The sequence below is a fragment of the Dasypus novemcinctus genome, chromosome 12 (genome assembly GCF_030445035.2).
Source record: "Dasypus novemcinctus isolate mDasNov1 chromosome 12, mDasNov1.1.hap2, whole genome shotgun sequence".
Classification (NCBI taxonomy): domain Eukaryota; kingdom Metazoa; phylum Chordata; class Mammalia; order Cingulata; family Dasypodidae; genus Dasypus; species Dasypus novemcinctus.
The window spans coordinates 34,872,842-34,886,916 of NC_080684.1; the positions used below are offsets into that span (position 1 = coordinate 34,872,842).

Genomic DNA, 14,075 nt, shown 5'->3' on the forward strand with positions numbered 1-14,075 from the left:
GCACCCATGGGAAGAGAGCCGCCCTGCACGAAGAAAGCGCAGCCTGCCCAGGAGTGGCACCACACACATGGAGAACTGACGCAACAAAAAAGAGACACAGGTTCCAGGTGCCACTGACAAGAACGCAAGCGGACACAGAACACATAGGGAATGGGCACGGGGGGGGGGGGGGGGGCAATTTAAAATAAATAAATATACATAAGTTTCCCATACACTGCCACGCCCCACCCCACTCCTACTCCTCCCGCATCAACAACCTCTTTCATCACTGTGGCACATTCATTGCATTTGGTGAATATATTTTGGAAGGAATTGAATTTGAAACTCTCTAGTTGTGTACTCAGCGACCTTCCAGGTCACTGGAGATGATAACGGTGCATACCCACGGAGGCTTAGCTGAGACTCAGCACGTGGCGCCCTTAGCACCGTTCGTGGCACATGAGTCACACTAGCTATTGTTGTTGGATGGTGGCGAAGGGTCATTTGCCCAAGACCACCCCGCAAACGAGAAGCAAACCTGGGCCGGAGCCCCGCCGAGTGTTCCGCTCCAGCGCCGCCGCCTCTCGCCTCTGAGCGCTTTCGGCAGCGCAGCCGCCAGGCCCGCGCTCCGCGCGCTGCGCTTCCCTCCGCCGCTCCGCGCCGCCGGCGGCTCTGCTAACGCGGGCCGGCTTTTGGGGGGCTGGGACCCCGCCGTCTCTTTCCGGCGCTGAGGGCTTGGCCGCAGGAACTGGCGGCCCCGGGCCGGGCCGGGAACTGGAGAAGCTCGGCTGCCAGGCGCGGCGGGACGCGCGCCCCCCCGCCGACCTCCGGGCGGCCCTAGGACCCGCGGGGCGGCCGGGGCCCCGCAGCGGCGCGCGGGGGCGCGGCGGGCGCGCTCGCACCTGGCGGCCGAGAGGCGGAGCGCCACAGCCGCCAGGGCGCCCGCCCCGCCCCGCCCTCCCGCACGGCCCCGCGGGCCACCCCCGGCGGCGCGGCGGCGTGGCCGCGGCTCGACCTCGGCGCGACAGGTAAGCGGCAGCCGTCCCGCGCCCCTCACCGCCCCCGCCAGCTCCCACGGCCTCGGAACCCAGAGCCCTCCCGCTTCTCGGGACTTCCCTCCCGTCCATCTCGCTGCCTCGGCGGCGTCGCTCCTCGCCAGCCCCCCTGCGCCCACCTCCTCTTGGTTCTGGGCCCCCACAGTAGAGGGAAGGGGCCGAGCCGGGCCGGTCAGGGCCTCCTCCCGCGCTCTTTGTCCGTGGTGGTGGCCTCTAGCTCTCCTCCACCGCTGCACCCTTGCCGCTTCTTTGAGAGACGAGTGGGGCAGCTCAGACCTCTGGAACTTGGTGGGGAGTGGAGGGGACTCAGCCCCCCACTTCGGGGCTTTCCAGCCTCGTCCCCTCCATGTTCCTTCTGTGCCCGTCTCCTCTAGGCGGGTGCGCCGTGTGCCCCGGTCCAGAAGAGTCTTTCAGAGGGTTTCCCCTGCCAGTGCCACGTTGCACCTGAGCAAAGGGGCAAGGCAGGAGGAGCCCGGCTGGTGGGGGGTGATCTGGGCCCTGCCTGGTTGTAGGTGGTCCTCCCTCCGGACGCTGGGGCCTTTTGGGGGTGGGTAATTTGGGAGGTGTGGGTGTCTGGGTGTTCCTGACTGATGGTCACCAACTTCCCAATTTCTCTGTCACTTGTTCCAAGCCCCAGGCTGACAGAAAGGAAAAACAGCTTGTCACTTGCCCCAGGACCAGCCACCCCAGACCTCTGCAGAGGGTAGGACAGGAAACTCTTGGGAGGGAGGAGGGGGAGGGAAAGGAGTCAGTTAGCCGGTGAGACTAAGCAGGCCCCTCCGTTAGCCTGCAAGCCACTGCAGCATTCCCCCCAGGATTTTAACGCATCACTAATGCACTTTATAGCCCTGGATGAGGGTAATAACCTGGACACACCAAAGAGCCTGGAGGGTTTATGTTCCTTTTACTAGAGATGTGTGGGTACCATCCAGACCTTGTTTCCCTCTCCCCACAGGTGGGCTGTGTGCCTTCTCATGGGAAGAAGAGTGAGAAGGGTGAGACAGGCAAATTCAAGTGGTGAATAGAGCACGCTAAGCAAGGCATTGAAAATATACTTTGGCTCAAATTATCCATCTGGAGCGGGCGTGGCTCAAGCGGTAGAGGGCCCACCTCCCACATGGGGGGTCCTGGGTTCAGTCCCCTGGAAAAAACAAAAACAGACAACAAGCCAAACAAATGAAAAAACCAACTCTGGGGAGCCGATGTGGCTCAGTGGTTGAGTGCCAGCTCCCCACACATGAGGTCCTGGGTTCAATCCTTGCCCCCAGTACCTCAAAAAAAAAAACCCCATCAGATGCCAGTGGTATCACTGCTGTCAGTTCCCTAGCTCCAGTTCCTCAAAGGAGCCATCCAAGGTAGGCATCCCAAGCTAATAAGAGAGACCCCCCCCCCCTGCCAGGGCAGAGAGCAGAACAGAACCATCAGAGGGAAGAGGGAAGTGTGGAGCTGGCAGAACTGAGAAGGGTCCTTGGTTGTCTGTGATGACCTCACCCTGGTAATCACTGCCCACAGCCAGCGGGGTAGCTGACTCCCAGCGGCAGCGTGGAAGAGCTCGGGCCTGGGAAGGGGAGGCGCTGACACATGCCAGACGCCCTCTGAGATCAGAAAATCTTAGCCCGACCTCCGCTGGGGAAGCCTGGGCAGTGTCTGACGTGGGCTTATTCTATGGGACCATCCCCTAGGTCAGAAGAACAGGAGGGGCAGCTAGCCCCAGAGCCGAGGGCTTCTCCGTGCAGGGAAATAGTGGGTATATTGGAGCCTGGCAGCTGAGCCAGCTCTGTCACTGAGTCAGCTGTATGAACTTAGCCAGATCACATACACACGCCCTAGGTGGGGAACACATGAGAAGATGTATACGAAAGTGCTCTGGCAAAGCTCCAAGCACCAGCCCAGGGAAAGGCAATGCGGGGCAGTGGTTAAGAAAGTTGGCTTGAGAGAGACATGGACCAAAGGTCAAGTTCTGCCTCTGCTATTTCCTAGCTGTTACCTTGTCAAGTTACTTGACCTCCTGTCCTTCAGCTTCCTAATGCGTGAAATGGAGACGATAACTGTAAGTATTAATATTAAAATGACGGTGCTATTGTCCCAAACATCTTCTGGCTCCCACGGGCGTGTGCCGACATCTCAAGCCCTAGAAACGAGGCCAGGACCGGAGGAGGTATCTCCGTGCCGAAGGGACCCAGTGAGGGGCCGTGCCACGGGCTTGGGGAGCTTGGCTCTTCCTGCAGTCCTCTCCTGTTCTCCGGGAAAGCCCAAGATGTCCTTTCCCATTTGATGGCGACGAGGGTGTGGATTTGAATAAGCGAGAGGTCAGATGCAGGGCGGTGCCTGTCTCTGCGTGGCGCTCAATGCTGCAATTGTGCTGTGTGGAAGGCTTGCGCAGTGAACAAGGATGGGTTCAGTCCCGGGAGAAAAAGAACTGTTAGGAGACTCTTTAAGAATGCACGAGAGTCCTGTGGAGTCCGATTATTCTCCTGTGCCCTGCACTACCCAGTCCTGAGCCCTAGGTAGAGATTTGGAGGAAGAAACCTAATCCTTGCCCTCAGCTCTGCATTTCCTAGAGAACACAGGAGGACAACCAGGTCAGCGGAACAGGAGGGCATATCCACATATACCTCAGGGCAGAGGGACGCTACTGGGGTCGAAGGGTTAGGTGGAAGGCATTCTAGGAGCAGAAGTGTAGGGACCAGGGTTGAAAAGGAGAAAGGAGCCAGGATCTAGGGAGCTGGTGTCTAGGCCTGTTGCTTCTTCCTCCCTCCTAAAATCCAGTGGGGAGGGTCCACGTGGAGAAAGCACAGGTAGTGAAATGTAGAGACTTAGATAACTGAGGCAGTGAGCTGTACCTTGGTCTAGTAAGTCGTCTTGGATAAGGGAAGTTCCAAGTAAGAATTTGAAAGAGAAAAGAAACATGACTTGCTTGGTAAGAAGATAAAGGAAGGGCTTTGAGGGGGGAAAGATAGCCAGTGCCTAGCACTGGTCAAGCTCGGGGGTGAGCAGCCAACAGGAAGCAGGCTGCCCGGGCTGTGTTTCGGCCACAATCAGAAGGCGCTAAAGGGCTATGGAGCCTGGCTGCTCTGACTGTGGAAGGGAGAGAGAGGCCTGAGACGAAGGAGGCTGGCCAGACGTTCCTGCTGATCCTCCAGATGTTGGGTGATAAGGGCGTGAGTCTCCAATGACGGTTTTGAGTGTGGAAAGGAAGGGGAGGATCCAGGGGGCAGGGGATGAGTCAGCAGAATTTGGGGCCCCAGTGGGGTGAGCCTAATTTTGAGAAAGGGAGGAAAAAACGACTTCGGGCCTGGGAGTCCCACTGCCCCTGGAAATGGGCAGGGGTCGAGTCAGGGCTTGTGGTGCCATGGGCAGCAGAGGGGAAGTTGGGACGGCTGTTAGCGTGGGCAGGAGGGTACAGACCCTGAGTTCTGGGTGTAGCCCTGGTTACAAGTTCTGCAGCCAGGAGCAGACTGGGGGGTGAGGAGAGCGGGAGAAGGCTCGGTTCCGTCCCCTGCCACCACATCGCATCCGGAGCCAAGCCTACAAGAATACCTACCCCCCCCCCCCAGCCCCACTGTTCCCCTCCCTCTCTCTTCCCTTTTCCCCCACCACCGGTCGGTGGTGACACTCAGTTCAAGTTCCTTTTTTGACTTCTCTCAAGCCCAGCCTGGTGGTCAGAAGCAGCCAATTGAACAAGGTTCCTAGGAGCTTAGGGACTCTCACGCCATCCCCACCTGAGCCCTTTCTGTATCCCTGGGTTCCTAGGAGCCACCAGTGTCACGGCTCAATCTGAGGACAGCTGGAAGGGCCTGAGGGGATATCCCCCAGTGAACAACCTGTGAGCTCTTGGACCTGCGTGTCGTTCCTGTTGGTTACATATCATTTTGATTTTTGGTGACTTTGACAAACTAGGACTAAGTCCCTGGATATTTACTGAGTGCCCTGGGTGATATGCCAAGCCCCGTGTTAGGGATACATACAGTGGTGAACAAAGTTGGGTTGGGTTTTTCAACTGAGAATCCGTGTTTGGGTAACTTAAGCTTAAAATGTTATGCAAAGATAATATGAACCTAAATCTCCTGGAAGGGCGGGGCGGCGGGGAGAGGCGGGACCGTGATAGGCTCGCCGCAGAAATAACGTCCAGTGCATGTCTCTGGGAAAATAAGCCACAGCGCTGCAGCTTTAGTCTTGGGGAAAAGATGAAGTGTCTTGAAGGTATAGTTAAGGGAAAAGTGGAAAACTCCCAGCATTCCGTGATAAGAGCCAGAGGTGGAGGCAAGGCTTTGGAGGAGGTAACTTGCCTCTCTGTTCCCAGCACGAGTGCAGGGGAAACGATCCGGGGGCCGTGTTTGATGGAGAGAAAGTGCTCGCACAGAGAAAAGGGACAGTCATTTGGCCGCCCGGCCTGAGAGGGAGGGTGGCCTGCCCTCCTGCAGCTTGATGCCCAGCTCCGCACACCTGAGGGTGGTGACTGTCCTCACTTTCCTAAGAAGCCTGCCGCTGCGCTGTGGTCTGAGCACCTTGAGCAAACATCCCTGTGGTGATGTGGAGACTGTTTACTTCCTGGCTGCCACGTCTCCCGGAGGTGCGGAGGTGCGCAGCTCAGGCGATAAACAGAAAGAAACTTTGTTACAAAGGGGCCACCTGGCCCGCAAGGGCGTGGGCCCCGGGTGGCTGAGCCTGGCTTTCGCAAAAGCAGAGGCTTTGCTTGGGACTTCCAATTTCCGCCTCTTTAAAGCTTTGTAACCCTACGCGGGACCCGGAGAAGGCAAGCACCGAGCACAGGGGTTGTGGGGTCTGAGAGTGGAGTGCGGGAGGCTGGAGAGAAGAGCCCTGCCCCAGACCCAGGAGGCCCCCCCGAGCCTTCCTGCAGGACTCGATTCTGTGGGAGGGAAGAGGGGGGTGAGCAGAGCAGTGGCCGGGACGGTTCTGATCCTGGGAACGCCCAGCTTGTGATGACAGGGAAGTCCCCTGACCACTCCGACTCATCTGTGCCCTGAGGGAACTGACTCACCGACAGACTAGTGAAGGTAGCAAGCTAACCATGCAGTAACAGCGTGCCCGATGGTTCAAATGCCTGCTGTGAAGGCATCACAACATCGTACAGGCAAGTCAGTCGTGCCGAATGCGGTCGATTCGGGCGGGTCACGTTAACCCCGCCAGTTTGGGTTTTCTCATCTCATTTAACAAGGGTTTATGGAACACCTACTATATGCAGGGTTGTGCTAGACCTTGCAAGTGATTGGAAGGTCAAAACGACAGGACCTTCCTGGTCCAGGAGCTCGCAGACACGTGGGGAAGACAGATCCAGGAATAAATGACTAACGCGAGGCAGGCTGTGATGAGGGCTAGCGTAGAAGTGAACGCTGTGTGCTGAGGGCGAGGCAGGGAGAGATTAATTCTGCTAGGAGATTTGAGCAGCCTTCTTGGTGGAAATACAGGTTCTACGAACTCATTTTTTAAATCATTTGCAATTTTAATTTACATTTCGTTTACCTTTATTTGGTTTTATGCATTTTGAATAACAAATCCTTTAATTTTCCTTTTTGTCAGGCCGTGTTTACCATCTTTGAAGGAATGAAACAAATACGAAAATAAAAATATATTCAAAAGTCACAAAACTAAATAAAAGATATTTAAATTAAGCTTTCAATGAAAACTCTTCATAAGCTTGCAGCATTTATACTTCTAAAGTTGTAAAATCTTTAAACTGCACTAAGAAAGACTTTTTTTTTTTAAGGTATTGGGGGCTGGGGGTTGAACCCGGGACCTTGTATGTGGGAAGCCAGTGCTCAACCACCAAGCCACACTGGTTCCCCTGAGTTGGTTTTTTCATGTGTTCACTTGTTGCTTGTTTTTGTTTTTAGAAGGCAGGGGGCACCAAACCCTGGTCCCATGTGGGAAGCAGATACTCAACTGTTTGAGCCACATCCTCTCCCTGGGCTGAGACTTTTTGAGACACTCTGTATACATCTAACTGCAACAAAAGTTTAACAAAACAGTGTTTTCCCATAGTACAGGTGACACACTTTGGTATTTTCTTTCCATTGTATTCTATCATGGTCGTAACAAAAAATTTTTTCCACGCTGATTTGCAACACACTAAATTTAGTTCTCATTTCTGAAATGGGTTGCCGTCAGCAGTTTGATAGACACCAGGCCAGGTGAAGCCTTCGTCCCCTTATAGCAGTGAGAGAAGATGAGTCCACGTTCAGGCCAGCAAGCCCAGAGAAGGATGTTCCATTTGTTTCATCTTGGAAGGCTTCCTGGAAGAAGAAAATGTCTGGCCTCTTGGCATTGAAACCAATCGTGGCCTGATGAGTTGGAGTAAAAGGACTTGGAAAAAAGTCAGCAACAGGAGGGGAGTGAGTGGATGAGGGTTGTAGACACACTTGCCAGTGGCGCTTGAGGCCAGGCTGTGGAAGTCCAAAGATGAGGGGGCTACGTAGCCTAATGGGAGAGAACCCTTCCCACTCTACGAAGTCCTAGAATAGGGGCTATTCCTTCACCAAGGCTCCTGGAGGACAGCCTCCCGGTCCTTGCTCACCCCACTTGGGAATCATTTGAATCCTTAATCCCAAAGCCCTTTCGCTTCCATTGGATTCTGTCTCTTTCCTGACGTCTGCATACTGAGCAAACAAACTGCAGTGTGCGTCCCTTATTGCCAGGGCTAATCACAGGTGTCTCCGTTTCTTTTCAGGATGTGGTTAGTGTGTTGAGGAACTGCAGGCTCCAGAGAGGCTTAGACAGCCAGGTTGGATTGAGGGAGGAGATGCCTGGGAAGGGCTCGATTTAACCCTGTTTCTCTCTCTCCAGGAAAAATAAAAGGAGCAAAAACGAACTCTACCGCGAGGGACCACAAGGCATTACCCCATCAGGGAGCTGGCGTGACTTGGGTAATTCTAAGTGAATCAATCAGGGAAGCCTTCCTGGAGGAGGTAAGTCTTGAGGACTGACAACAGCCTGGTGACAAAGCTGCTGCCATGCCTCTGTTTCTAACAGTGTCCTCTTTCTTGCTGGAGTGGGGAGGTAGACAGAAAGCAGCAGGGCAGGTGCAGCTTCTATTGGAAAGCACTCCTCTATTCTGCTGGCCCTCCCATTGGGCCTGGCCGGGGCAGTTCCACAACTGATGGGGTGTCCCGCTCAAGTAGAAGCCCCTGTGCTGGCCCTGGCGTGCCTCGAGCCCTGGGGTGGGAAACTGCCTCGCCACTGATCTCCTCGACGCCTGCCTCAAGCCCATGGGGAGCTCTGCTTTTCTGAACTTGGCACTTACTTTCTGGGCCGTTACTAAATTTTAACTTTATTAATTTTCAAATTGGTAAGGCAGTCAGGATTCAAAATACGAAAGGGTATCCCGGGAAAGCTCTTTTTCCTGCTGCTTTCCCCTCCCTGGACAGGGGCTACCTGGGCCCGGGGCTAGCAGTTCGTGCTCTCCAACTAGACTTGGAGGAAATCCCTTGGGGAAAGGACTACATCTCACACCTCTGTAATTCCTTCCATGTTCCTGCTGGGGTCAGTGTCCATCCAAGGAGTTTTCCGAGCACGACAGCTTCCTTAGGTCAGGTCTTCGACCTCCTCTTACTGACCACACAGCTGCCAGATCAGGCTCATCTCCTAGATCCTCTCCACATAGCTGTCCTAGTTCTCTTCCTGGCATGCTCAGCTCCCGGCTAATCCTTGATTGTTCCCCATCACCTCAAGTCCAGGGCAAGCCCTTGGCATGACAACCAAGGCCCTCGTGGCTCGGCTTCAGCCGCCTGTCCAGGCCCATCTCTTGCAACTCGCGTCCAGCTGCGTGCTCCTGCGTGCAGGTCTCTGACTGGCATGCTGTCTCCCACCTCTCGGCCTTTGCATGTGCTCTTCCCTCTGCCTGAAATGTGCTTCCCTCCCCTGGGCCGCTCGTGGGTTGGAACTCAGCCCAAGCTTCTCCCCTGTGGGACTTCTTCGTACACATCGCCCCCCCCTCCTCCTTTGCTGAGTTTCCTGCAAACCCCAGGATGCCTCTGTCATGCTGCCTCCTCACTGGGGGCTCTTGCTGTTAAAAATCTGACTCACCCAGTCAACTGTCCACACCTCAAGGGCTGGGCGTGCTCATCTCCGTGACCCCCGCATCTGGCAGAGTACCTGGCATATAGCAAGGATTTAATAAATTTGGGCAGAATGAACAAATTTCCTCTCCTGTCTCCTTGCCAATACCCAGCACAGAGCAGACCCTCAAAGAGATTTCATTTGATTTGCTTTGTGATGGCGATGCTGCATCTGATGCTGTGAAAGAAACCACCAGCCTCTCCCAGCCCAGAGCGCTACACCCTGAGATCGTGACAGCCATATGTTCCCCAGGTCCAGGTGACTCCATGTGTCAGAACAGAGAGACGCCTGTTGCCACCCCCAGCGGTGGAGCCTCCCCACATGGAGGGTAGCAAGAGCATAACAGCGCCTGCCACCAGGGACACAGTCCTAGGGGGACACAGCCCACCCCGTAGTTGGCAGGTGTCAGAGTCACCAACAAAGGCGTGACTTGCACAGGCACTGGCTGAAACAACGTTTTACTCACTTAGAGAAGAGACAGCAAAGTCACTGTCACTAGTGCACGGAGGTTCCCCATAGCCAGTGGGCCTCCAGCCACAGCTCTGCAGGGAGATGTTCTCCCCTGGCATCCCTCTGCGTGTGTGCCCTAGTGGAGGAACCCCATTTCCTCCCCACCAGGAGCAGCTGCACCTCGGGAGGTAAGGGGTGTTTGAGCCAGATGTCATAAAGCATGCCTGCTTGTCTCCGGGGAATATTTACGTATGCTTGGGACAAGAGGGGAAGGGATGTCCCGGCAGTCCCCTATCTTCCAGGAGGTGTGCTTGGCCTTGCCAGAGCCAGGCCAAAGTATCTCGTCCCTAGCACAGGATGTATTTTTGGGTCCCATGAAAGGCAGCAGGCTATGCTAGGACTGACCCCTACGGCACTCCCGTCACCATGGGCACGAGCCTGTGTGTTTAAATAATAGCATTAAACAGCTCCACAGAGCTTATACGCAGACAGAACAAGGGGTGATGAGTGTGGCTTTGGCCAAAGACCAAAACACTTGAGGATAATTGCTGGGAAGCTAAGCAGGAACTTATTGGTTATAATAATAGATATCATTGATGCCATTTATTGAGAGCTTAGTATATGCCAGGCACTCTGCCAAGTACTTTGCGTAACATCATCTGATTTAATCCTCATCACAACTTTGTGAGTTAGGTATTAGTTACCTCATTTTATAGATGAGGAAATTGAGGTTTAGACAGATTAAGTAATTTGCCTAAGGGTCACACAGCTGCTACTGATAAAAAATATATACGCTTTTTGAGAACTTACTATGTACAGAGACTGCTAAGATTTTTCCATGAATTATTTCATTAAACTTAACCCTTTTAAAAGCCCTAGGAAGTAGGTGCCATTACTAGAGGGGCAGAACCAGGATTTGTGCCCAGGTATATTGCCACGAATGTCTAGCACATAACTCATGAGCCTTATACCGGAACACGCCACAGAAAGTTTGCAAACGTTCGTCTTCATCCTCTTAGGCACCATGTGCCCAGTGGGTAGAGGCTGGTGAAACCCTACACCCAGAGCTGCCTGGAGGGTGTTACCATGGAATCTTAGAATTTTTTAAAAATTCTTTTTTATTGCATTTCAGTAGATATGGGAGAATAAAAAATATGTGTTAGGTATAAATAACAGCAATCCCACCAGCAGCTTCCGTCCACGTTAAGACACCTCACTTAGAAGTCCCCTGTGTGCCCATCTCTAACACCCACTTAGAAACTTTGGTTTTATCATTCCTTTAGTTTTCTTTATAGTTTTACCACCTGTTTGTACTCCTAAGCAATATGTTATTTCATTGTCCCTGTTTTTAAATTCTCTATAGATGGAATCATAGTGTATGTTTCTTTCTGCAGCTTGTTTTTCCACTCCACACCTTGCCCGTGTCGCGGCGTGTAGAAGTGGTTTGGTTTCTGCCCTCCCTCTAGAGTACTCCACGGTGGGACTGTTTCACACTTTATTCATTCTGCTGCTCGTCGTCATTGGGGTGGTTTCCAGTTTTTGCCATTGTAGTCAAAGCTGCCGTAAAAGTTCTTGTCCGTGCCTGCTGGTCCACATGAGCAAGAGTTTATCTGGGGTATAGAACTAGGAGTGGGCTATCTGGGTCCTGGGGCATATGCGTTTTAAATTTTACTTGATCATGCCCAATTGTTTACCAAGGTGGCGGTGTCAACTTAAATCTCTTCATTTAATGTTCCAGTGTTCTGGTTACTCTGCATCAATGAATGTCAGATTCTTAGGGCAGGACGGAAAAATTGAGCCAAGTCTCCTCATTTTAGAGATGAAGGAAATTCAGGCACAGGAAAGTTAAGTGACTGGGCTAAGGCAATGCCACCATTCAGCAACAGGGCCTTGCCTCAAGCCCCAGAGTTCCAGCTCCTTTCCCCTCCCTCCCCAGGCTGACCCCAAGCTGCGGCCACCACGACACAGTGAGCCGTCCCCGGGGCTGAGCCCAGCACTCCGAGCTGCCGCGGCCAGGCCCCCGCCGGTTCCGGAGAATGTGGCTCCTCCGCAGACGCCACATGCCCCTGCGCCTGGCCGTGGTGGGCAGCGCCTTTGTGCTCTTTCTCTTCATCATGCAAAGGGACGTGAGCGGCAGGGAGCAGGCCACGGAGAAGCCGTGGCTGAAGTCCCTGGTGAGCCGGAAGGACCACGTCCTGGACCTCATGCTGGAGGCTGTGAACAACCTCAGGGATTCGATGCCCAAGCTCCAGATCCGGGCTCCGGAGCCCCAGAAGTCCGTGGTCCCCCCAAACCAGTCTTGCCTCCCTGGGTTCTATGCCCCGGCCGAGCTGAAGCCGTTCTGGGAGCGGCCACCGCAAGATCCTAACAGCCCGGGGGCGGATGGGAAAGCCTTTCAGAAGAGCGAGTGGACCCCCCTGGAGACCCAGGAGAAGGAGAGGGGCTACAAGAAGCACTGTTTCAATGCCTTCGCCAGTGACCGCATCTCCCTGCAGCGGGCGCTGGGGCCAGACACGCGACCCCCGGAGTAAGTGGCGCAAGGAGCTCCCCGTGAGGCCAGAACTAGGCGTGCCTGGTTGTCCATGGCCAAGGGCCAGATGAAAAATGGAAGGGCATTTTAAAACCCAGGCAAGGATTTCCTCTACGTCCTCCCTTGTTCCCCTGACTGAGGGCCCTCATCCCTGCGGCCAGGGTTCACGAGTATGATGGTCAGGCCAGAGGCCCCGGGATTCCCGTAGACGTGGGAAACACAGCTGTGAAGGTGACAGAGGACCAGACCTGGGGTGGGGGCTGTGGCTTCGATGGCCTTGCCCTCTGCTTGCCAGGGACTGTGGCACCCCAGTGCTGGGTTGTTGGGGTAGAGGGCGTTTCCTGACAACAGCCCAAGTGGTCAGAACCTCCCCACACCTCACCGTTGGGCCACGAAGTCATCCCAACCTTTATTTGAAGCTGTTTATATTTTCACTCATGGGAAACGAAACCAGTGCTTAGATCTCCGAGCCGCAACTGCCTCGCTCCGATGCGGTCGTGGCTGTGGTTATAACTGTCCTTAAGTGGAAGATTTGGGGTCTTCCTCTTCCTCATTTAGCCTCTGTCTTTCCTAACTCAAGAATTGTACCCTTTCTGGCTTCTTCTCACGCAGCAGCCTCTATCCCCAAATTCACAGTTCTTGAGGGCTGTGGACCTGGAGGATGTCAAACTAAAACCAGGTATCATGGCTGTAAAACGAGGGCCCTTCTGGAATTAGACTTCACAAGCTCCTCAGCAGAGAAGGGTGGTGGGCGTGAGGGCAGCCAGGAGAAGAAGTCTGGGGGTCTTTGGAGTGTCCAGGAGAAATCTGTCTGACCGGCAGAGATCCAGGACTCGTCCGCCCACTCACCCACCAGAGATGGAATGTCCCGGAGCTGGCAGCCGAGCCAGGCACCCCAGAGCAGCAGGAGTGCATGAGGGTAGAGAAAGGTCACGGGAAGTTGTGATAACAGTGTCATTGTAGGGAGTTGGGAGAAAAAGGATTCTGGAGGAACTACAACTTATAAAGGGAAGAGCTTTTCCTCTCATTGAATATGGAAATGGTAGTCACTTTTCTCAGGTGTCAAATTTGCCGATGTAGCCAGCTTACCCCTCTGGGACCTGTGGATCAATCACACTCCATGACGGACACATGCTACTGAAGGGAGTCAACCCTGGGAACTCCTTGCCTGAGAGCAGAGAATGGGGGGGGGGGGTGATGGGTGAGCTCTTGGCATTACAGCTGGGGGACCAAACCAGCTCTGGGGGCACAGGTTTGGAGTGGTTGGCTAGGACCAGTGCAGAGGGTGACAGATACAGGGTGAGCCGGGGACAGAGGCAGGTGTTCCCAACTGCAACAGGGAAGATGGACGGGTGGTTCAGAGGAGTGGAGGGTGGCTATGGGGAGTCTTTGGACAGAGACCTCCTCGCCCCCCAAGGAACTCCTGGAGAGCTGTGTCCACACTGTCATCTCTGCAGGTGTGTTGACCAGAAGTTCCAGCGCTGCCCCCCACTGCCCACCACCAGCGTCGTCATTGTTTTCCACAACGAGGCCTGGTCCACCCTGATGCGAACTGTGTACAGCGTCCTGCACACCAGCCCTGCCATCTTGCTGAAGGAGATCATACTGGTGGACGATGCCAGCACTGAGGGTGAGGCCAGAGGGGTCCCTGAGGAGGGGGCTGGGCTCCCACGGGCACCTTGGGAAGAACAGGGCCTCTCTAGGGAGCAGGCGCCACCTCATGGCCTGTCGCCCTGTGTCACAGCTCATCATAAAGGCCGAGAACAGGAAGACGGCAGGTGGGGGGCGGGGGACAGGCGGGCCACAGTCCTGGAGCCTGGGCTCTGTCCCCCAGATAGCTCCAAGAGCTTTGCAGCTCTGGACGCCAAGCCCCCCTCAGAGCTGCCAACCCACTTGAGAAGTGCCGGGAGAGGTCAAGGCAGAGGGTGGGAGACGGGTCCTCCCCTCCGTGGCCTACCAACAAATCACTGCTCTGCTAGTAAGGG

General features: G+C 54.7%; 1 protein-coding gene across 6 annotated transcripts in view; it reads left to right on the top strand.

Moving 5' to 3' along the window:
* The first annotated feature begins 892 nt into the window (after window positions 1-892).
* The window catches only part of GALNT6 (polypeptide N-acetylgalactosaminyltransferase 6), a 32,590-nt gene continuing 19,407 nt past the window's right edge, over window positions 893-14,075 (top strand). The window contains exons 1-6 of one of the 6 annotated variants that reach the window (XM_058308210.1): window positions 964-1,007; window positions 1,990-2,029; window positions 3,015-3,084; window positions 7,839-7,960; window positions 11,497-12,087; window positions 13,548-13,720. In XM_058308210.1, the coding sequence (XP_058164193.1) occupies window positions 11,597-12,087; window positions 13,548-13,720 (664 nt within the window). In that variant the 5' untranslated portion in view covers window positions 964-1,007; window positions 1,990-2,029; window positions 3,015-3,084; window positions 7,839-7,960; window positions 11,497-11,596. Of the gene's footprint in view, window positions 1,008-1,665; window positions 1,738-1,989; window positions 2,030-3,014; window positions 3,085-4,013; window positions 4,196-7,838; window positions 7,961-11,496; window positions 12,088-13,547; window positions 13,721-14,075 lie in introns of those variants that run through there. The other 5 variants (XM_071218884.1, XM_058308214.1, XM_058308213.1 and 2 more) reach the window with 5 other exon arrangements.